Consider the following 24530-nt stretch of genomic DNA (forward strand, 5'->3'; position numbering starts at 1 on the left):
TTCACCAGAGACAAACTCATGTCTGAAACCAACAGACCACTGTGGTGAAATAAACATGATTCAGAAGAGAGCAATAGCTGAGTGGTCTGTCTTTAAAAATGAACGGATGGTGACAGAAAGCTCTTAAATTGATCTTTTGTATTGATTACGGGGATTGATAGGGGTTGCCATGAGTTTGCCATGAACGTATTTGTGGATGAAAAGGGAAACATTTTTGGAAGAAGTCAACATGGCAAGTGATGGCAATTATTTTGTGGTTGACTGCTAGACTTAGGACATAAAGCAGTTCACTGAGGTGATGCAAAACAGAGAAGAGGTTGGGGTGTTTCTTTTTTCCTGAAAGAGCTTTTGGGGGGAGACAGACTTCAGCTTCGCAGTTTTGTTTTGATTTAAGACAGCTCCCACTTTAAAGGCCTTTTTCCTTTTTTTTTCATACTGAAAACGTACACTTCCGTTTTAGCATTGGAGTCTTTAAGAGCTGCACTGAGCTTCAGGTGATACAGGACACCTTTAAGAGCCAGTCAGTTACCCTGACGACAAGTTACCATGGAGATGCCAAGTGAAAACAATCGAACCATACGAAGGAGGGGGGGGGGGGGGGGGGCATAGCTGCACTGGCTGTAGATGAACTGCTCCCCCTGAATGTGATTGTGAGGTAGATACTGCTGGTCCAGACATCAGGATGGGGGGGGGTGGACATAGGAGGAGGAAGAGGACAAGATGATGAAGGAGAGAGGTTTAAGGTTGAACCCTTCGTGTGCTGTGAGTCAAAGGCTGTCCCCAGAGCTTCAGGGCTTCCTCCAGTGCTGCTGGGAAGATGGTCCACCATGCAGCGGTTCATCCCCAGCAGAGGAGCTTCTTTCCTGGGGTGAGGAGCTGCTGCGCCCCCCCTCCTCATGGCTGTGGGATTCAAGGGAGGTCTGCGTGTCCTGAGAGCTGGAGGAGGGGGGTGCCAGGGCCTTCTGTGGACACTGGGCCACCATGTGGGAGACGCTCTGGCAGTAGTGGCATTTCTTTGGCTGGGGGGGCAGGCCGCACTCCTTGGCGTGGTGGTCAAGACCTCCACAGTTGTAACACCTGGAGGCAAGGCACAGAGACGTGGGTCAGATACAACTACACATTAGTAACTCAGTAATAGTTAGTTGTTGTCCTCTAACTGTAAGAAATAGCAGAAAACACTTTGCCTCTACCACATATAGAAAAAAAATTCTAGTATCAAATTATATCAGTAAACACAACCCGGGTCACACAATGCTGTCCATCATGGCAGAGTAACCTTGTATGTGCTTTTCTCTGTTTCTCCACTAGATGGCAGTAGAACATAAGGAAATAATCTTCATCATTTCCTACATTCTCACATTTAATCATATTCAATGTTCACATATCACAACTGCTAAAATGATCTCATAAATCCAGTTCATCACATCAAACACCAGTCTCATAACACCAGAAAATAAGACATCACTGGAAAATATTACTTTAGCAAGAAACTGTCTATTTAGCTGATGCAGTAAATGCTAGCATTGTAGATCATTCTAAGCATTCTAAGCATTCTGCCTGTGTGTTCTCCAAGATCTCCTGCACCCAGAAGCACAAAAAAAAAGTTCTCTACTGCATGCCTACATATCACCCCCAGCACTGTGGACATACTCAGGACTAAAAGATCATTACAGTGTGAGATGCCTATAGCAGGTATTCAAGCCTGCATGACCATGACCTGCTCCCATTTAGACATTACATTTGACATTTTTTCATTTAGCAGACGCTTTTGTCCAAAGCGACGTGCTCCCACGACACAAAGCCAATGGTCAGGAGACAGACCGGCTGCTGTTCACTCTCAGTATATGCCACAGAATCTCAGTGTATGTCTCAGAATCTCAGTGTATGTCTCAGAATCTCAGTATGTGTCATCAGACTCTCGGTATGTGTTAGACTCTCAGTATATGTCTGAGACTCTCCGTATGTCTCAGACTCTTGGTATGTGTCTGAAACTCTCACTATGTGTCATCAGGTTTCCCTGTATCAAGGCCAGGGGAATGAAATAGAACCAGGTTTAGTTGAGCACACTTCACACTTGAATCCAACAACTGTTTGTATAAAGATGTGAAATGTCTGTGCTGCTTCTTAGATATAGAAAAAAAACACAATAGTAATAAGATTCAAATTAAATCAAATTGAATATGGCAAAGACGTCGCTGCTATGGAGAGCTCACCCATCAGGGATCTCTAGGCAGATCAACCATCAATGGGTATGAAATGGAACGATGGAAAAAAACCTGAAATTTGTTTTCAAGCAGCCATGGCAAGGAAATCACTAAGTGTTCCAACTGAAGGGAAGACAGAGTAGCCCGACAAAACTCCACAGTTTAACTGGCCGGACTTTACTTTCAGCTGACCAAAGGACAGAGAAACCCTATAGCCTGTCAGTGTCAAGCTTCTTATCCCCTTAGTTCTGCCACGGGATTGAGATGTCGGTTGAATTGTGTAAAAGGCTTTCAAGCTGTCGACAACAATCTGGTGACAATATCTTCATTTAATTAATTGGCTTTGTGCGAGACTTATGCAGAGACCTTGTGGGTAACTAAGGGGCTGCTCGTTGCCATGGTGATCAGTGGGCATGGTAGCAACAGACTATTGGGATGACATTAGGCTGTTCCTAAATATAGAGGGTCTCATTTCTCCCTGTCACGTGGGGCACATTTAATCACGGATCGTTTTGTGTGTGTGTGTGCGTGTGTGTGTGTGTGTGTGTGTGTGTGTGTGTGTGTGTGTGTGTGTGTGTGTGTGTGTGTGTGTGTGTGTGTGTGTGTGTGTCTGTCTGTGTGTAACATTGAACATTTGATTTGAATTGAACATCGTATCAATCTCCTTCACAGCAGTGAACATGGTGTGCTTCTTGATGCTAAGTGCAGTAGCTGCATGATAACAGGTGTTAGCAGGCAAGCAAGAGAATGACAGGACGTGACATAATCACACACACACACACACACACACACACACACACACACACACACACACACACACACACATATATACACACATGCGCACACACACACACACACACACACACACACACACACACACACACACACACACACACACATCAGCATCGGAGACTCTGGGTGGCAAGTCACTTCCTTTCCCAACACATTCTCCTTCAAGATGTCGGTAACAGTAAGCTCATACTGCCTGAAAAAACCTACCATGACACATGCATGCACACACACATACCTGCAATATGATGTCCAATTTTCTATCTGACCACCAGAAGACAAAGCATTTGTCTTCTTTCCCCCAACCGATTCTCTGTGCATGGAAGACACACTACAGCTGTTTTCAGTGGCATGACCAGTGGACACTAGGTGGCACTACTGAGCAGTGAAGCATTGGGGTCGGCACATTTGCAGAAATGAGCTGAGACTGATCTAGGAACAGCCTGTGAGACTCTATAAACTGTTAAAGGCTATTCATACACCTGAGTCTAGATTATTAAGGAAACCGACTGCAAGCCTGATACCCTTTTTCCATTAGTACACCTTAAATGAGATAAGATGGGATGAAGCCAATGTTGTTTTCACACAATTGCATTACGCAAGATAAAAGACTTTGTGATCACTCAGTGCTGTTTGCTACCAGGACCACAGTATGACTTTCCTCGGCCTCATCTGTGCAAGCTATGATGGCTATATTTAATTTCAAAGACATTTTAAAATGAAGATGTTATGAAAAGATCCTAGCCATACTTGACTTCATCTTCATTGCTACTATAAGTAGGAAGCTTTAACTCCATGATTTCACTCGTGGGGACTCTATTCTCCAGCACAGTACGGCTTAAAGAAACACATTCTCCTCTTCCAGTCGTTTCTCAACACAGTGTTCTCTATACCATGTCTCAGACGTGGATGGGCAATAGCTGTTATTTATATATTTTATATATTTGAATGTTACAGAGTATCACTGAACCCTTTTGTGAGCCACTGAGACAAACTGTTAGAGAATAGGACAAAATATATATTTTTGCTGGCAATACGGGATTGATACACCTAAATATCAATAATAATTTTTCAGACAAAGGGCAGTTATTAACTTGTTTATTTAGAATGATTAAAAGAGATCTAAGCTAAAATTCTTTGTTGTACATAGCTTTATCTCAGTTGTGAAATTCTGTGAAACGGGCACCAAGTGGAGTGAATGAAAACATCATTCTTGCTTTTAGCCTAAATCTTTTCTTCGTCAGTTACACAGATATCGTTATGTATCATAGATGATTGTCAGGCAACATATAAAGTATTGCAGTATTGGTATCTTTGGCAACGTATCGAAATAGTGTCATATCGTGAGTTACTCTGTGATTCCTTCCCTGTTAGAGAATATTACCAATACTAATTTTTTATCAAGTCCCACTCAAAAAATTGTGCTATGAAGGACCCCATGGACTTGGGATCTGCTCTGATCACATCCTTAAATATAATAACACATACCAAGGCCTTTTTGAAAATATCTGCGATTTTCAATTCCTATCATTAGGAAACTTCTGCTCCATTTCTTGGCACACTAGTGCTGAGGCATATCTTCATAGATATTTCTCTGTCAAATATTTACAGCAACCCCCATCGGGTTTATACCAATTTAGTTAGCTAAAAGGGGCTTTTGCGTATCTTGCGTGCCTGCGTAAAAGCCGACCATAAATTGCACTTAAGAACACTAATGTCCCTTCCCACAGACTAATGCACTTCCAAAAATGCCTACAACAATAGAAGTTAATAAAGGCAGAGGGCGAAGGACAGAGATAACGAGAGAAACTCAAAACACCCATTTTCACCCACGTCCAAGGCCATCTTTCTTAGACGACGAACAAGGTAAATTGTTTTGTTGGGGGTTTTTTTTCTTCTTTTTTTATCAAATAATGTTTGTGCATTACATCAAGGCCACGGCATCCACTAGGTCTCTGTTCTCCACTCGTGACAACAGTAGTCAGTGAACAGTGATTTCACATCACAGGCTTTTAGCCGATAACATATAGTGTAGATTTAGGCTTGACGTAACATCACTGTATATGAATAATTCTATGTATACCACACACACAGGATACAGTCTTCGAGAAGTAATTGAATCCTTTCATACTGTCCACATATATTCCTCCCATTGATTGCACAGGTTTAATAAAAGATCAAAGCGCTGAACTGTATAGATATAGATACAGGATTGACACATTTCCACCTCTGACCAAGAGGACCTGTGTTCATTTCACACCCTCTGTCACCACACACGCCTGCCTTAGTGCTCATGGCTGTGGACTGCGTTGATCTGTGAGGGTCTATTAAGTGCTTTTTAGTAGGCGCTCTTTATATCCACATTGTGCCTTTTTTGTATCAAATTATGATTATGATTGATTTCTTTACGATATTTTGATTTTTTATTTCGAATTAATATATATCCAGTTGGCATGATCTCCATCTACTTGTGTTCATTTTGCATTTTGCATTATTTAATGTGTTATCTGTAAAAAAAAAAATATTTAAAGATCACAAGAATTAAATATTCCCAACCCTGGAGGGTCATATTGACCCAAGCAACAATTCCTCCTTCCTTAACCTTAAGAAATGACATTACACATATATGATGTATATGGGAAGTATATAAAGGTGATAGGCTTGACATGATCAAATGATCATAATTAGAATTGGCTAAATGTGTCTAGATATTTGAGCGGGCCGCTATAAAACTACAGGTATGGTGCACCACTCTGAATGCAGCGGGAGACTATGTGCAATTCAAGGTATGTCATTTACCCACTGGTGAATAACTAGTAGGCTTGACTATGAAATTGAGATTCTGTGCTTCATTGTGAGCCCTTCACGTCAAACTAATCAGCATTATTACAATGTTGAAGTACCATGAAAGACTTTGACTTGGCTGTTGATTGGCCTTTTCCCTTCACATAGCGTCACAGAGCGAAGGTGTGATGTAGGTCACATCCTGTCTCAAGGTGCATTTACACTGCTAAGTTTGAATGGAAGATTTCAATTTCGTTTTAAATCTGCATTATCAACTTATCAATGACTTAAAACTGTTTTTATGCGATTGTATGTGAATCCATTTTGATTTACTGGATCCATTTCAAACACCAATAGAATATTTCACTGAGACCAAGGGCCTGATTTACTAATATGCGAGCGCTTCTTAATCTGCGTTCGCAAATTAACGCACGGTGTTTTTGCGCATTTTACTTGGTATTTATCAAGCCAGATCTGCGCTGGGCAAACTGTGCTTACTCCGCCCTTTAAAGAGCCTGATTTACTAAGATTGATTTGCGAACGCATCTTTGCCAGGCGCACATTAACGCACGGTGATTCCCCGCATTTTTTTATCAAGCCAGATACCCGCTGGGCAATCATTATTTAGCGCACCGTTAAAAGACTGGAGAACTTGCCAGCAAGTTACTGCCACCATGGAGATTCGAGGAAGAAAAAACTAAGGTTCAGCGAATAGATAGCGAATAGATAGCGAATAGATCGCTCAATCACTGAACCTGATTCAATGGGTTATATTGTTGTTTTGCCCGCCATCATCTACAGCGAGATGTTTAAAAGAACACGATTATAAATAGTATGCTATTGGTGGCATTAATGCATAAACTGTCTATTATAACAATATATATGTGTACATGGCGAGATTAATACGTTCTACAAGGGACATGGGTTCACTACAATATATCCCCACTGAAACAAATACATTTACCAAGTAGACAGGCCTCTCCAAAATCACCGTTGCTCAATCATGGATAAATGGCACTATTCCGAAAGATAAAACTGTCATGGACAGACCACTTCCACGTAAGTAATGGTCATGTTGGCATCACATATGACCTGGACATTCATTGAATATGTGTGCGTTCTGTCGGTAAACGTGTTCGCGGATTGAAGGTGGGACTGTTTGCATGTGGGTGCGATCAATTTCTCCAATTACGTTCGGAAAATTTAATTTCATATATATGAATATATGAATTATACGAGTTGAAACAAATATTTCTGTTCGCTGTCTCTGTCTATGTCTTTGCCTTGCTGCTGCCATATCAACGTTTTCAGACTCAGTGGAAATGCGCTTGGTTAAGACGTGCTTTTATGAGGCGGAGAATTAGCCTGCAAATCAGAGATGTGCGCTCGCCGGGCAGTTTAGTAAATACCACGCAGTTCATCATTAGGCGCACTCCTCCCATTAAATAGCGCTACACGCCTACGTTACCACCCACGTTTCCGAACCATCCCACCTGTTTGCATGTACACACCCTCAAAGCGTTAATATGCGCTGCGCCAGCTTAGTAAATACCGTTTTTCGTTACGACCGCTATTTTACGCCAGAAAATGGGCGCAATCCTGTTAGTAAATCAGGCCCCAAGTGGGGAAATCGACAATGACATAAACGCCTCTTTCATTTTGACCTCAGTTTCAATTGAACATTACAGCTTTTGCACGTGGAATGTTCCAGAATGTCACATCTGTGTAGATGGATCCCTTATGTTCAGGTCACAAATGATGACATGTTTAAACAAGAATAAAAAATATGCAGATATAAGAAAGAGTCAGATTTCAATGGCTGTGTAAATAAAGGAGATCTTCAGCTTTCAGTTCTCTTCCTCTCTCCTACCTCTCAGGCACGCTCAAGCAGAAGAAAATGAGCTGAGCTTTATTTGAAATAAATCGAGCTTTTAAATATAGTATGCATGCACCCGGTGCAAAAAGCCTCCACTCTGTGTAGCAATCAGTTGGCCGCATAACCATGGTAACAGTCATGTGCTGGCGTGAAGTGATTGCCTCAATCAATGCCATCGTGGAAATGCTCTCCTGCTCAGAGCAGAGAGCACATTATCGCTCAGCGACGCGATTCCAACAGGCACTGATGAGGACGACCTCCTGTCAGTCAGAGGCACTTCAAACACAAACACACATCACCATTCAGGTTGGGGATTCATATGCACACACAAATCACCATCCACATCCAACGTATGCACACACACACACACACACACACACAAATACACCATCTAGCTTCACTCTTCACTTAAACATACACCACTCTGGAAAATCCAGGTATTACACATGCGGGTGGACTCACACACCCACACACACACACACACCACCGTCACCTTCATGATGACTTAATTACAGGGTGTATAATTTGCAATGAGTTGATGTGTTAGTCTTAAAGGAACAGATTTTTAAATAGCCTTTACTCCAGCAGTTGTGTACTCAGGGGTGTCAAACTTCCATTTAACACATCTAACACCCTGGAAATAAAAAGCCCTGTTTGCGAAATTATCTAGAAAAAATGCAAGCAGTCACAAAAAGAATCCCATCGGCTCCTTTACAAATGCCAAGGAATGTTAAACGAGCACATCATTATTTCATTGTCATGTAAGAGCAGTGACCAGCTTTATTCACACAAAACTACTCAAACGCTCCTCTTAAAAATATCAGAAATAATAACACAAATAACTCATACATCCACACCAACAAACTGTTTAAATCCCAAACTTTCAGACACCAACACAATAATGAAATACAGTGTTTCGGTGTGTTTCCATTCAAACGTACCACCTCATTAAAAGACACCATTCTCTCACCATTCTCACCACAATCACTTGGTCACAACTGTGATAACAACGGTAACAGCCATGGGCTACAATGTCTCACATGTGTGATGCGTTAAGTACATGCTAAAAAATGTCAACTTACACAACCCCCCCCACACACACACACACACACACACAAATTAAACTGAATGCTAACAGCCATTTTCACTCCCTTACAATCTCAACTCTCTCCACTCCCCCGCCCATCCTCCCCATCCATGGCCCCCCACTCACCGGTCTCCCTTTGGTTTGCGCTTGAGGGGCGGGGCCTTGCCTTTGGGCCGCCTCTCACTGCCGGAGCAGGGCCCGCCCCCGGGGCCAGTGACCCGGAGAGACTCCAGACCCTTGCTGGACCTCTGGAAAGTGAACTCCACCGGCTCCCCCTCGCGCAGACTGCGGAATCCTTCCATTAGCAGCTTACTCTGGTGGGATAGACACGCAATGGGGTTAGCATAAATGGGGTTAGCATAAATGGGGTTAGCATGTGGCTATAAAAATTATTTTTATATTAAAATAAAAGGTCACCACCCTTCATAACAAGATTTCTCTGGTGAGACAGAAATGAACCCATGTAATAACAATTGATTAACCTTTTATATTACAATACTGAGAGGACTTCTGAGAGAACAAGACATAATCTTATCGAAGAAGCCAAGTCAAAGTCTTTTTAAATAATGAAATAGCTGTGTTTTTTGTTTGTTTCAATTATGAGCTCACTCTGAGTAATATCTTTGCATAAATATTATGATTAATCATGTCATAAACCCATTTGATACCAGTGCAGTGAATACTGTTTGCGTGATTATTTTGTATTACTTTATCACTCAAATCAGAAATTAAATGAATTAATTTAGTTTTCACAAGTTTGATGAGTTGTTTCACAAAAAATGCACATTCCTGTGAATACTAAGAAATAAACATTTAACAATGACAAAAAAATACATTTGCCTACACCCAATAGCCCAGCTTAGAAATCACATCAGATTGCTTATCAATGGTTTAAACAATGTTTTAAAATGTGTTCTTCTTCTTTTTATTATTTTTCTTGTTATCATTATTATTAGAAGAAGAGGAAGAAGAAGAAGAAAAAGAAAACCGAGAAGAAAAAGAAGAAGAAGAAGAAGAAGAAAAACCAGAAGAAGAAGAAGAAGAAGAAGAAGAAGAAGATGAAGGTATGGCTAGGGAGTAGGTAGCAGGAACGTGGAGGCTCTGCCAATAAGTGGCATAATGTTGATACCATGCTGTTGGCAGATGTAGCCAGATCAGCACGTGTACCCTTAGATACTTCTGGTGTTTCTGAATGCTGCTAAGCTGAGGCTGATTTCCACCCATAGGTGCATCAGACATGCACATGAAGAGGACATCCATGTTACAGTGGGAATGTAATGGGACCCCAGCAATGCACGCAAATGAGAACTACAGTGCAATACAACTCAGTAAATCAGTTCTTCTCAGTATTTTTAAATCAATGATGGATAAAAAAAGAACGAATTAAGTTAATTTAGAACTGTGTAACAAATTAAAGAATTGTCATAAGAACATTGATATTAGCTTGAAAATAGTTTAGATGGTTCATATTGCACATTTTAAAAAGTATTGCTCGATTAAATATGGTTTTCCCAATCTTATAAGTTACATTCCCTCTACTTTCTCACTTCTAATAGCCTTGTGTATGCCAAGTTCTACCGATTAACTCTCAGTCCCAACTCAGAAGCCTCTCTTCGTCACACCCAATACATGTCATTTCCTGTCAACTCCATCATCGAATCAGATTAATCTGCAGTTTAAACATGACTGACTTTCAGTTGAACAAACCAAACACACGCTAGGGTCAAGGAATACTGTGATTTATGATGGCTCTGCACTGGTGAAGAAACCACGCCCTGAACTAGAAGACTTAACTAAGGCCATTAAATTACCAGACACACAATACAGCAGGTGCAGGATCAAGACATGGTGTGTTAAAAGGTAGTCTATAAAAATTAGCATCAATAAAAGTCATAGTCTTTTCAACGGCTTGTTCACACATGCACATACACACATATACACATAGAGGGAGGGAGAGAAAGAGAGAAATATATATAGAGAGAGTGACAAGGGATATGAGACAAGGGGGAGGAAAACAGAACAAAGTTGAAGAAAAAATAATGATAAAGTCAAGAGGAAGTAGGTTACAAGAATCAAAGGGGATAGTGTGAGCTCTGTCTTCCCTTCTTTAGATCTCAGGAATAGATGCAACAATGGAAGCACACGTGGGCTCCGATGGAACACTAGAATAGACGCCAAGGGCACCCAGAGATCGAAGACCTCTATTTCACAAGTATAACATTGTGAATCCTTGTGAATCCTTTCCTGCTAAAGTTAATTGGTTCTTCCTTCGCCCATGGTACACACTTTGACCAAGTTTAATGAAAATCAGGCGGGTAGCTTTCTCCATGGCAAACAGGCAGGCAGACAGCCAAACAAAACAAACAAGCAAACCACACACCGCAATAAATGAACAAAAATAAAAACGCAAACACAAGAAATTAAACAAACAATAAGAATAGTACAACTAATAGTAAGCTCTCACCAAAGCATGTTTACTCTAATAGTACCTTTCAGAAATAATAATAAATGAATAACAAAAAATAAAAGATCGACTCTGACCATTTTAGTCAAACCGTATGGTTCACTTGAAGTCCTCTCTATTGTATAATTCTTCTACAATTCATGATTATGGTGAAAACTCAGAGCTGTTTAACCACATTAATACTTCTCTGACAAAGGGAAACATAATGAAGGACATGATGACATCTAAGAAAGTAAAATGATGAGATTATAAATGTGTCAAACGTGTCATTAAGTTTGATTTGTTATGATGAGATGTTCCACAAAACAGAGACGAACAACACAAAGCTAAATCACAACAATTCACTCTAGATACATCTATGCCTGACTTTTTTCATTTTACACAAATGACTTATTGATTTTCAATTTCTGTAGAAATTACAATTTCACTCAGTCATTTACTCATACAAAAGGGTTCATTAAAATCATATACATTGTTTTTATATATAGAATGCACAAAGGCCAGTACATACAGTGTTATAATAATATTGTATTTCTCTTGAAGGACGCTCAAGACCTTCACACATTCGATTGTGGTTTGTTTTTCAGACTTGGTCAGACTTCCATGACCTTATATGATCAATACTGCCACCTTCACCACAAATCCATTTTTCATCCGCAATTTAGATAGAAAATTAGCTCAATTTGTTCTATAACGTAATTGTTTCTAATATGATTGTATAATTATATTTTTAAGTGTGTGTAAGGGAGTCTGAACTGTGGTTAAGAAAATCTTATGTAGGTTTCAATATTAACTGACTTTCCAGTTCCTCGTGAGCATTTAAACTCAACATTTTCAAAAAATTCACTTCCAACTGTTTATTGATAAAAACATATTGAGTAATTTAATGTTTAGAAGGTTATTACATTTGCTTAACAAATTCTTTAAACCCCATCCCCCGTATGATGTTTTCGAAAGAAAATATTTTCTTTAAAAAACAATAACGAATTGGTAAAGTATATAACTCTGACCATCTTAGTAGGTTTTTTAACTAGACACATAAATAGCAACAAATAGCAACAAATGAACAGTGATCTCAAGTTCTAAAGTGGCAGCATTCCAAACACTGAACTTGATCTACAACCCTAGAATGACACAAGCGACACCAACAATTACACAGATAACATAACTTTACATCAATATAAACCTGTGACACATCTTTTGAAACTATTCAAGTTTGGGGTCAAATTTTAAAAGTACTCCTAAAGTTTCTCATTCTAAACTGCCCTTGTGTTTCCAGTGAGTAATTCAGTGAGTTGTTTCCTCAATCGACCACCCTGGTCATGCTGGCTGTGGTTTTGGCAGAGGCCATGTTGGATGTTTTGGGATGGGCTGTGCTCGGAGAAGGGTGGGGGAGGACAGAAGCTTTTCTCACTGCCAATCCCAAGTCACCACAGTGACTGAGGAAGTGAATGATGAAAAATAAGCGACAGAGAGGAAATAGCTCTGTTCAGAAAATGAAAAATCAACGGATCAAAGGATCGATCAGAATGCTTCAATGCTTTTTAAATGTGTTTTTCATTTATTCAAAAAACACCCTGATCTGGTTTATGAGTGATGATTTTGTAAAGAAAGGGACAAACATCTTTGTGGCTGTTACCATCTTTCCTACAGATACGGTTAAAGAATTTGATGACTGTACGATGATAACACTTGAATTGTTGGCCGCGATCGGTGTGCCATTTCATGCTGCATTCTATTTGGTTGGTTAGTAGACATAAGTCGTAGCAGCAGTCACATTGTGAGATTGTTATCCTAAATTTCTGACACTGTCAGAATTTTGTCCCAGACTATCTTGGCTATCTGGTCGCAAGGCCATGACGGCCATCTTTGAACCTCTATCACAGTGCCACTAAGGACCACCTTTTTTGGAGCGTTTCTTTCACGCTAATGATCTTTCGTCAGGGACAGCCCAAAATCACACAGTGCATACCAAGCTTTACAAATGTTTTTCGTTTCAGAAACTTGGCATTGATTTACCTTCTACCTTAGTTTCACCATTACCAAAATATCAAATGAAAACTGTCAACATCTTACAACTTAAACATGTAAAATATATAGCTACAGTGTTGTTTACAATATAACTACAATTATCTTTACAGTTATATTTAAATATGTTATACTCTAATGTACAATAACTTAATGTACTCTAATTAACTCTTGTCATCATGAAGACGTTTAACTAGAGGTGGTAATACTAAGGTCAAATTTGAGTGTTATTATGGAATGCAAGCACACAACAGAATAGGCTGTAGCAATTAAGTCTCAAAATAGAAGTCATTCTGCTTCTGTGGATCCATTAGCGAGTGAAAATCAACTTGGCAAGGTGTTTTCTCATTCAATATGTAATTTAACAGTGAAGTCATACTGCCTGAGCAAACCCATCAATACACTCACACACTTACACCCCATCACATAATTCCGATGGCTTATCTCTTAGGTTGGTAACAATAGTGAAAGGGTTCAGCTGAATGCCCCCGCCCAAGGACTAAACCTATTTTTCTATTTTTAAAAACTCTGTAGCCAATTGGTACCAATTAGATGAACAATCGAACAAGCATTGCTTAATTGTGAACACACAGTCTCGGTATATTTGGTGAAATTAAGATCCTAACTCATTACTAATTTATTGTTTTTGCATCTGTAATAAGAATCCAGTGATCCAAGCCAATGAAACCAATACTGTCTGGTGGTCTCTGCTAAGAATTGCTGCAGTAAAACCTACAGTTCCACACAGACCTAGAACGTTCTGGAAGGATCTCAACCTCCGCATGGATCCCCATAATTTTGGTGCCTGCTACTAATCACTGATCTGGGAGCAGGCTTAAGTGGGCCTCTCAGTAGTCTACAGGAAGTTCCTGAGCGAGCGCGTCATTGCTCCGTGACAGCAGCCTCTTGCCATTTTCAGGTCAAAGGTCAAAGAGGCTCGTCTCTCTGGCCCCTCCCCCTGAGCACCTCCCACCCCCTCCCCATCTCACTCTCTCTTCTGTGCGGTCGTGCTGCGCGGGGCTGAAACCTCTCTGCCACGCTATAGACGGGAGAGATCCCCCCTCACTTAAAATTCAAACCAGCGCTCAAGTCTCCATGATGGAGCGGACAACACCATCCGTCGTAAGAATGAGAGTTTAAGGATGCAAGAGAAACAGGTTTAAGGAGTCTTTCTCTGGATGTATGTGTGTGTGAGTGTGTTAGAAAGAGAGAAAGAGAGAGAGCATGTGTGCATGTGTGTGTGTAAGAGAGAGAGAGAGAGAGAGAGAGAGAGAGAGAACATGTGCATGTGTGTGTGTAAGAGAGAGAGAGAGAGAGAGAGAGAGAGAGAGAGAGAGAGAGAACATGTGCATGTGTGTGTGTGGCATAGAGTGAGAGGGATAGGAAGAGAAAAGGGGGCAGAGAGAGAGAAAGAAAGAGAGAGAGCATGTGTGTGTGTGTCTGTGTGTGTGTGAAACAGAAGCTGGAGTGGCAGGCGTGTGTTGTCCAGTGACCCAACGGATGTCCTGCCCTCACTCCGTTTACATGTGGAGGTTACGTCAGGTCAGAGAAAAAGAGATAGAGGGAGAACATAACATGAAGGTGGAGCCACGCCTGTGAACTGGGAGGAGAGTAGATGTAGAGGAAGGACTATAAAGGAGAATGCCAGGGGGGAGAGGAGGAAGGGAGAAAGAAAGGTGTAGAAAAAAACTTTTGATAAAGAGTGACACAAACATACAAATGGATAGGTAGCATAAAAGTGTGAGAGAAAAATAGAGGGATGGGAAATGATTTGAAAGGAGAGGAGCTGACAAAGGATATAAAAAAGGAATAAGGGAGAGAGGTGAAGAGAGAAGGAGAGAGGGGAAGAGAGAAAGAGAGAAGTTAGAGAGAGACAGGGGAAGAGGGGAAGAGAGAGAGACAGAGGGGGTATGACAAAGACAGCAGGGGAACGGAGAATGAGAGAGGGAGAGAGAGAAAGGGTGGAGGAGGGAGGAGAAAGAGAGCGCATTCTCTACCGATCAACACTGAGGAACAAAACCTTCATTTGATGCAAGGTCTCACTAGGTCAGCCGGACAACCCTGGGGGTCAGGAGTGGAATACCCCCCTTCCACACACACACACCCAGGCTCAAATCTACACACACACACACAGGCTCAAATCCACACACCGAGGCTCAAATCCACACACTCGTACTTCCCTTTCATGGACATTAGACTTAGACATTAGACTCTGAGCGGACAAAAAAATGTAACAACGGGACCTGTGTGTGTGTGTATGTGTGTGTATGAGTGTAAGAAAAAGAAGAATGTGTGTTTGTGTGTGTTGATGGCCATGAATATGCGAATGAGTGTGTGTGTGTGTGTGTGTGTGTGTGTGTGTGTGTGTGTGTGTGTGTGTGTGTGTGTGTGAGTCACTGGTGCATGAGGCTTGACTCATTGTCAGACTGGCAACCTCCCATTTCCAAACTCTTCATCGACAATAACTGAACAGGGAAGTGACACAAGCTGGAGAAGAGAGGAAACAGAACTCACTTCATTACTAGCTTCATGGATGTGTCATGCGTGTGTCTATACTATTAAAAGCATTTTACAGGTAAAAGATGTGAGAAACAGAATGTGAGTTGGGTAGCAAATAAGACAGAGAGAGAGAGGATGAGAGTTATTGTAGAGAAGAGAGCGAGAGCAAGAGCGAGAGAAAACATCCACCATCAAGGCCAGTGGCGTCGACGTAACACCCAAGCCCTCCTCCACACATTTTCATTATCCTGTGTGACCTCCCACCTCCTTGCCCCCATCAAACGCTTAAGAGCCTTCACACTTCCTCTGACACACACACACACACACACACACACACACACACACACACACACACACACACACACACACACACACACACACACACACACACACACACACACACACACACACACACGCACGCACTTCTCTCTCATTCTCTTACTAGTTGTTTTAAATCAACAACACATTTTTCACTCACTTAAAGTCCCCATAAGAAATCAGTACCACAAGCTTAGTAGTGTCTCAACATCAAGTCAAATTCTCCCACTATAACACCGCCCCCCCCCCCCCCCCCCCCCAACTTCCTCTGCCACTGCCTTCAAATCAACACACACACACACACACACACACACACGCACACACATGGCCTGACATTACCTGACAGCTCCCACATTTGATCTGCCAGGACACACTACATCATTCTAAGCCTCTACTCTTACAAGTCACACACACACATACACCGGAATAAGCCTGCTGCAACACAGACTTTCCCGACACGCATGCATGAGGGATTACAAAGCTTTTTAAAGCGTGTTGATTAAGCAGATGAAATATAAAGTAAGTCTACTGAGAAGTATCATAAGTGGATTTTAACATTTCCTTTTTTTATGTAAACAAGTATAACATTATACTACCCACACTAAGACGCAGAAAACTAATCGAATAAAATCTGTCAGTCCACTTAAAAGGCATTCTAACATGCTATAACAAACAACTTACAATACCAATTGTGATAATATAACCACGAAGAACAGGGAAAAACAAAGTAACAAAAATGCTTCATAAAATCAACAAAATAAACATAATGACAATTGAAAATGAAACAGCCAGTAATAGGTTTCAATCTCACATGCTGGCAATATTGAATGGTTTTGATTTGAACAAATATATCTGTGTTCTTCAACTGAATAAAAAGCATCTAACAACAGCCTTATTTTCATCATGAAAACAGTAAATTATGTAAATGCTTGTATCAGCCAGGGACCTATTTTCAAAGGTTTATTTAAATCAACATATATCTTGTTATGTATATAACAAATTGGTAATTTCCTACAGGGACACAGAAATGAAATAACATAGGGCAATTATGCAGCAATGTTTTATTCTTAAATAAAATACCAGCAAAGCCCCTTCATGATCCTTTATGCACATAAAAACAAAGAGATTGCCGAAGATTGCTAAACTTAAGCACCTCTTTCTAATGTTCATGAGCAGTGATTATTTTAAACCACTTTCTTACAACCCCACACACTTACTTCATGCTGAGTGAGACCATCAAATCTTACAACCTTCTTAGAGAAGGAAATAAAAAAAAATGCACACCCTCCAAATTCTCATGACACACACACACACACACACACACACACATTTCCACAGTCACCTCTATGAGAACCTGGCTCCAGCCAATGAGAATCTGAGGCTCCTCCCTCTCCTCTGTAAAGTCCTATGATGCCTCCAGCTCATTTTCAATCACCTTCACAAGCAGCTCCTTCACCTCCCAATTACACACCATCTTCACCTTATATGGGCGTCTCTTTTTTCGGCAGGAAGTCACGTGAATGTCCACAGACTTTCTTGTCTTTTTTTTTGCCCACCCCTCCCTCATCCTCTCTCACACACACACACACACACACACACACACACACACACACACACACACACACACGCACACAAACATACACACTGGTGAGGCAGAGAGTGGGGAAGGAGGAGGAGTCCCTATGTGGCAGAGAGTGGGGAGGGAGGAGGAGTCCCTATGTGGCTGAGACAAAGCCAGATACTGGCTATCTACAGGCAGAGAGGGGAGGAGCCCACATGCCAAACGGTGAAACAGCCCAGAGGTTAATCTCACTAGGGGCCCACTTTAACCTCGCAACACACAGTGACGCGCCCGGACGCGCGCACACACACACACACACACACACACTAACACACTACACACAAAGTACACACACAGTACACAAACTACACACACACAAGTTCAAGAACACATTCAAACATTGAAAACTTGTAAAACACACACTCGCACACATAAAAGGCACACACCCTACCCTCACACAAAACATCTCATTTGAACCTTTCACACACATGCACCCACCCACGAGAGATAGATAGATGAACAAATGTTGCAACATAAGCAAGCATATGTAGATTAGAGTCATACTGGTAGTGTGTCAATACATTTGTGTGTGTGTGTGTTTGTGTGTGTGTGTGTGTGTGTGTGTGTGTGCAAAAACACACCAACTCATGACAATACAACCAAACCAAACTCACATGGCTCAGAATATACAGTATAACGACAATGGTAAACACAGTCACCCATCATGAAGAATCAGGAGGCAGCAGTGAACAGGGGCCATTTCACATTCTCCTCTTTCTCTCGCTCTGCCCCTCTCATTCTGTCCATCTTATTCACATACACACAGGCACACACATCTCTTGCCTCTGCCTATCACTCAAAAGTGAAAACACCACACACACACACACACACACACTCACACGCACACAAGCTCTCACACACAATTCCTCTCGATGCTGTAAAGAATCTCTTCTTTTAAAGAATACTTTAGGGGAGGAAGCCACACACAAACACACAGTCTCAAGCTTTTGTCACTAGATATAACATACACTCTCCATACACTCTACACACACACACACACACTCCATGCACACACACCATACACACACACACACACTGCATACACACACACATACATTAAGAGCAGTGGGGGATGATGAGTTCAAAGGAACCTGGGGCAGCCTGCTTGCTGGGGCAGCATGTCTCCCTTTGCCCGATGTACACAGCCATTTGCATGTCAAGCTACAGCAACTGGCCCCACACAATGTCTCTACATATTCATACAGTCACATGCTCTCCTGTGCATCTGTCACTGCTCTCACAGTCAGGGCACAAGCTGCTCAACCAACCACCACATGCTGCAGCCCCCAGCCCAGCGCTCCCATCCGTTTCACAAACATGGAGGGTCTGGAGAAGAACTCAAATACACAGAGATGGCGGGAGCCTTGACGCTATTGCTTTCACAATGGAGGTTTTTGGTCATGGTATGTTTCAGACTTTAAGTAGTAAGGATATGATGAGGGTATGTCGTGTTACTGTGAAGAAGATGCTGAAATATTCATGAACATAGGCTAGGTTGCACGTGTAAAAACACACACACACACACACACACACTCTCTCTTTCTCTTTATAGGGAACACAAATCCACACACAGAAACATACACAATTCATACTTATGACCTCTGTTGGCTCATTTCTTCTCCTTCTACTTATTGTGCGCTCTCTCTCTCTCTCTCTCTCACTATTTCTGGTCTCCCTCTGCCATTTTAACTTACACTGTTCCTCTTCCTCTGGTGTGTTTACTCATCTCCTCTCTGTCTCTGCTCCTGCCATTCCTGTGTCTTCATCTCCCATTTGATCCTCTACCCGGTGAGTACACTCCTTCCATACACCATCCTCTTGTTCTTGACTGAAAAAACAGCACTGAAAACAATACAAACCAGCACACCCTCAGGCCCTCTTCATCTCATCTTCTCATTCACTCTGTCTCAGTCTCCCTCTCTATATCTCTTTGTTCATTACTTTTTCACCCCATGTCCCACCCCCACCTCTCTCTCTCTCTCTCTCTCTCTCTCTCTCTCTCTCTCTCTCTCTCTCGCTCAGCAACATTCCGGTGTACTAGGCTGAGGATCACACCCAATCAGTCTCTCACACACAGATGCTAACTCACTCAGCAGTGCAGGCTTTATCTGCTGCCCAACGGCCACCGCGCAGAGCCGTGCAATCTACCCCGCCGCAGATGGCCCACTATCCCACAGCAACAGAAACTCCACGCGTTATTGTGTGTCTGTGTTTGTGTTTGTGGGAGGTCGGTGTGAATGTGCCTTGGTACGAGAGAGAGCGAGAGAGCGAGAGTGTGTGTGTGTGTTGCAATGAAGACACTAAGTGGGTAAACCCGGCTGCTGAATATGTCAGGAAATGTTCAATGTAAAACGTTCTAAATACAAACACTGAGAAGGTTATTACTTACTGGTCTAATGAACTCTCATGGGTAAATAAACCGTGGAATAAATTGAAGAATAAATGATCAAATAAGCGTAGAAATTAATACAAGTTCAAATCTAATGTAATCGTAATGTCTTCAGCAAATGAATTTGAGTAAATCACTCAGAGAGGTAAAACTACAAGTCTGCTAAGCAAAACATACAAGAGTAAACTGAAAATGAACCTAAAAAGCTTTCTTACACAGAATAATGTACATCAACTGTACTTCTGCACTGAAGCACTTCATGTGCTTCTCTTCACCGTGCTTTTCCCAGGACCCATCACATCATGTTAAGTTACATGATTCTATATTAGGCAGAAATATTTATAAATGTTCCTTAAATGTTACTGCTGCCAAATACCTAACATGCAATGCATAGGTGCATAGGTTTAGAGCAGCACTGAAAACTTCTAGAGTGGGGAAATTAAAGTTGTAGATTATGTTGGTGAAATCTTAGTAGTCCTTTAACCAAGTTCTGATCCGTAAAAGTCACATAATAGGACTGTTGATTACGTTTCAATATATTACACAGAATCATTCCTGACCACGCAATAAAGGTACGTTTTCAAAGTTTAAAACACGGAGACAAACTAACATCTCCTGTGTCCTAACCCCACGAAATCAACTCGTTTAGGCCTAGAAACAGCAGAATCCGCGGGACCAATCCTGAACAGTGGGCTCCATGCCGTAGTTTTCTCCACATGCTGCTTGAGCGTTAAAAAGGTCCACAATGAAGTGGTACAGATGCTAATGAAACAAACAGGCAAACCAGAGTGGTGGGAAAATGAAATGGTGCAAAGTGGCCTCGCTTTCATTATTCTCACTCACTGTCTCCCTCCTCCAGTCTTAAAAGGCTGCTTTATGAGACCGTAAAAATGGCGATTTAGAGACATGCAGTGAGAGGTTGGAGGGACAAAAGTCTACTTTAGTATTGTTGTTTTTTTCCTTTAGGAAATGCGAAAACAAAAATATTGAGGTGATAGCCTACTCTAGGCCTACCAGCAGACGAAGATGTTAGTCCCAGCCATTCTCAATGACGAGCATACGGCCTACTTAAAAAATAATCAAAAACTCAACTCTGGCTTGTCGTGGACACAGTATCGGCACGTGAGGGTGTCTGTCATCGCTCAGCTAACAGCAAACGCAATAGGCTTCGGCTGCTCGTCAGCTTCTGCTGCATAACTATACAGTGCAGTGCAGTGAATTCACTTACATTAATCTCAACTGGACATAACTAAAACGTTTATGTGGTGTGTTTGTGTGTGTGTGTGAGAGAGAGAGAGAGAGAGAGAGCGAAAGAGAGAGGTTGCCAACATCAGCCATCAGCCATCTTCTGTTCGTGAGGGCAAAGAAAAGTAGCTTACGAACACTGTCATACTTTGGTTGTAGGCTATGAATAAGACAAGGCGCTGGAAGTCGGAGGAGTTTTCGTGCCGCTTTAAGGGCACCCGACATGTTCACGCTGCCAGAACTTGTCGTTAAATACTAATATAAACGCAGATTACTGGAGGGGAATGAGCTTATACATGTTACAAATTAACAAGATGAACGTCATCATTGGCACCACTGGTGAAGATGTAACCTTATGTCTTAAAGTAGCAACAAATGGTCACTCACATTTACCGTCTCAAAGGAAATGCTTGGCGCGTTACATTGAAACGTAACCACGAGCACCACGCCAACAAATATAGATGGTAGAACTCGCCAGACAGTACACTGCATACTTTTTTTTGCTGTTGCTCCAAACATAACTTACTTGGTGAACGAAGACATCCATCGGGGGGTCAACTGGACCTTCTTCGCTGCTGGTCATAGATATAAATCCAAACCCCATCCGAACGTTGAACCATTTGCAGTGTCCGGATCCTGTCAGGACCGGGCACTGGGGCTGAGCCGGGCTCCGGTCTTCCTGCTCGGGCGACGTAGCGGGGACCTCTCCGCCACATCTACTCGCCCCTCCTGTACAGCACATAACCGATTTCGGTTAGTTCATGACTGATTTTGAGGCTGCAAGGTGTTTTACAAACGGTTAAAGTTCAAAAGTAGGCTAACTATCTCTGGTATCTTATAATTTGGCTGATCAAACCCCTTATTGTGCATCTATCCAACACATATGTTCATTTGAGATCGATTGATTGGCTGGGTATGCTTTGAAGAAACGAGTTGAAGAACTGGATGATATGCAATTGAGGTGGATTAAGTTTTTAAGTCTAAATCATAAGCCTTACACGATGGATATTCTGATTGCTATGCTCGTGCAGTCACAGACCTCCCTGGTGTAACTTCTGTAGTGGCCTTGCATAGTTAGCCCGCTTTCTATGGAGCCAAAGGGCAGGTGTACACTGCGTCCCTCACGTTAAACTCATCTGTACCACGAATCAGCATCGTAAACAACAACCTGTCACATCCCCTCGCGAAGCCATCACCAAGGATTGTAAACAACAATGAATGCATTACACAATAACGGACCTCAACCCCTTCCGTGCCAACAGATCTGAACAGTGAAACCCCCCAAAAATACATATAAAAGCAGAATAACCTTCGGCCATGTTTCCAAGCCGACCCTCTCTTCCAAAGTTCCAGTAGAATCGCTTCCTATGCGAAAAGAGCTGCTGGTCTTCACCATAAATCCGACATCAGGATTTCCAGCGGGCACAAATTTAGCTCGCATGGTACTGCGTGCTTGCTCTCCTTTGATATTTTGTCATCTCTCTCCCACTCCCTCACTCATTCCCTCCCTCACTTGCACAGGCACACTCTCTCACTCTCCCCTTTCCCCCTTGTGCGCTCTATTTCTCTCTCTCCCTCTCTCTCCAGCTCCCCTTCCCTCTCATTCGTTCACAGAATAGCACACGTGACTCTGTCAAAGACATGCTCTCTTTCTGCTGGTCTACTAGGTTCACTTCGACAGAACACTAGCGAATTTTGGAGCGATGAAACCGAGTCCAAACGCCTTCTGGTGACACTGCTGCACACATAATGAAATAGCTATCTGTGTATTTTAGTTATTTCCCATATAGTCTCTTATAACAGATTCCAGCTGAACTCCATTAACAGTGGGCCATTTTATAAAGAAAAACAAACGATTACAGATCTGTTTTAAAGTCCCCCAAACAAAATGTGTCTTCGGATAAATGAGAGGAATGGACAGTGGAATAAAGTGTAGGTTAATTTGGACTATCAATTTCTCATAATTACATAGTTGACGTAGGCTATTTCATGCAATACATTTTCTAAAATCAGCATACACTGAAAACGACTGAATAAAAGTTGTCTCTAATAATATGTAGATGGAGATACACACATCGTAATAAAATATTGTTCCCTAAGTAAACTCAGTTATGTATTTCTTTTTTCCACTTTAAAACTTTTCAAACAATAAGTCACAACGATTATATTCTCTGTTAAACTGCTGTGAAGTATTGTGTGGTTGAAACTGGCTTGCGTAAATGAATTAAACATCTCGAAACGTATTTACTTCAAAATTTCTAAAACGGTTAGGTAAATGTGTAGAGGTTAGACAGCTCTCTTAAAACTCATCAAATTATAGCTGTGGTGAGAACTACAGTGGTGTCCCACTTGTAAGTTGGAAAACCTGTCAGCTAAGATAAAAATGGAAAATGGTTCAATAAGTGGACAATTACAGGCTATTACACCAAGATCTAGCCTATTTTACATATCTCAAGAAACGTTCAAAAACACTTCCTCTGACTGGACCATATGCAGCATACTACGCCCACGTGATTTCCATGACCAACCTGGTCATGTCTATAGGCAAAATGTCGTTAAAATTGGTTGCTGCCTTTCGGAATGTACTTATAGCCGATATATATAGTAGCCTATCTATGTGCACCTTAACTGTGGTGTCGCAGACCTCGACAATGTCAAAACAAAGGTAATAACGACTGCGTGAAGTCCCTCCGCGATGGATAGTTTTTGTAATTACTGGGTGCACCTATAGGCACCACTGACAGGGCCTTTCGTTGGTTTAGTGTGTACGTGTGTGTGTGTGTGTGTGTGTGTGTGTGTGTATGTTGTGTTTGTGAACTGAGATTTGTTGTATGTGTTTCTATTTGCTTTGGATGGCTGGGTTGTTTCTTGCGTCGTGCGTGGTTCCTCACCTAGTAGTTTTGGTGTTGCTGCAGTGGAAAAACTCGTTGGGGGGGAATCTTTAACCACTCGGCCACCCGCCTCAACCTCCCACTCTCCGGAATTCACGAGCATCCCCCTGCCCCCTCAGCAACCCTACCCACCCCCCGCGCTAGCCATAGGGCTGTTTTTGAAGATGTAGCGCAAAGGGGGAGGGGGATAACCCCTACCGCAGAAGCGGAATTTGGGGCTCGGTTAGCGGACCCTGTCACTAATGTCAGATGTTATCAATTCATGCATTCCACGCGAAGAGTTCTCACCTCAAACTGAAAATACACCTCGAACGCATAAATGGAGCGAACTTACA

The 24530-nt window shown here is 41.9% G+C and overlaps 1 protein-coding gene across 1 annotated transcript; it reads right to left on the bottom strand.

Annotated features, from left to right (window-relative positions):
* Nucleotides 1-788: 788 nt before the first annotated feature.
* lin28b (lin-28 homolog B (C. elegans)) lies at nt 789-22046 on the bottom strand (the record flags this gene model as incomplete). Its single annotated transcript, XM_080858697.1, has 3 exons — nt 789-1077; nt 8867-9054; nt 21831-22046. 3 exons carry the CDS (start codon nt 22044-22046, stop codon nt 789-791), a joined length of 693 nt encoding a protein of 230 aa, XP_080714823.1.
* Nucleotides 22047-24530: the final 2484 nt, after the last annotated feature.

This window comes from Sprattus sprattus (genome assembly GCF_963457725.1).
Source record: "Sprattus sprattus genome assembly, chromosome: 2".
In the NCBI taxonomy this organism is placed as follows: Eukaryota; Metazoa; Chordata; class Actinopteri; order Clupeiformes; family Clupeidae; genus Sprattus; species Sprattus sprattus.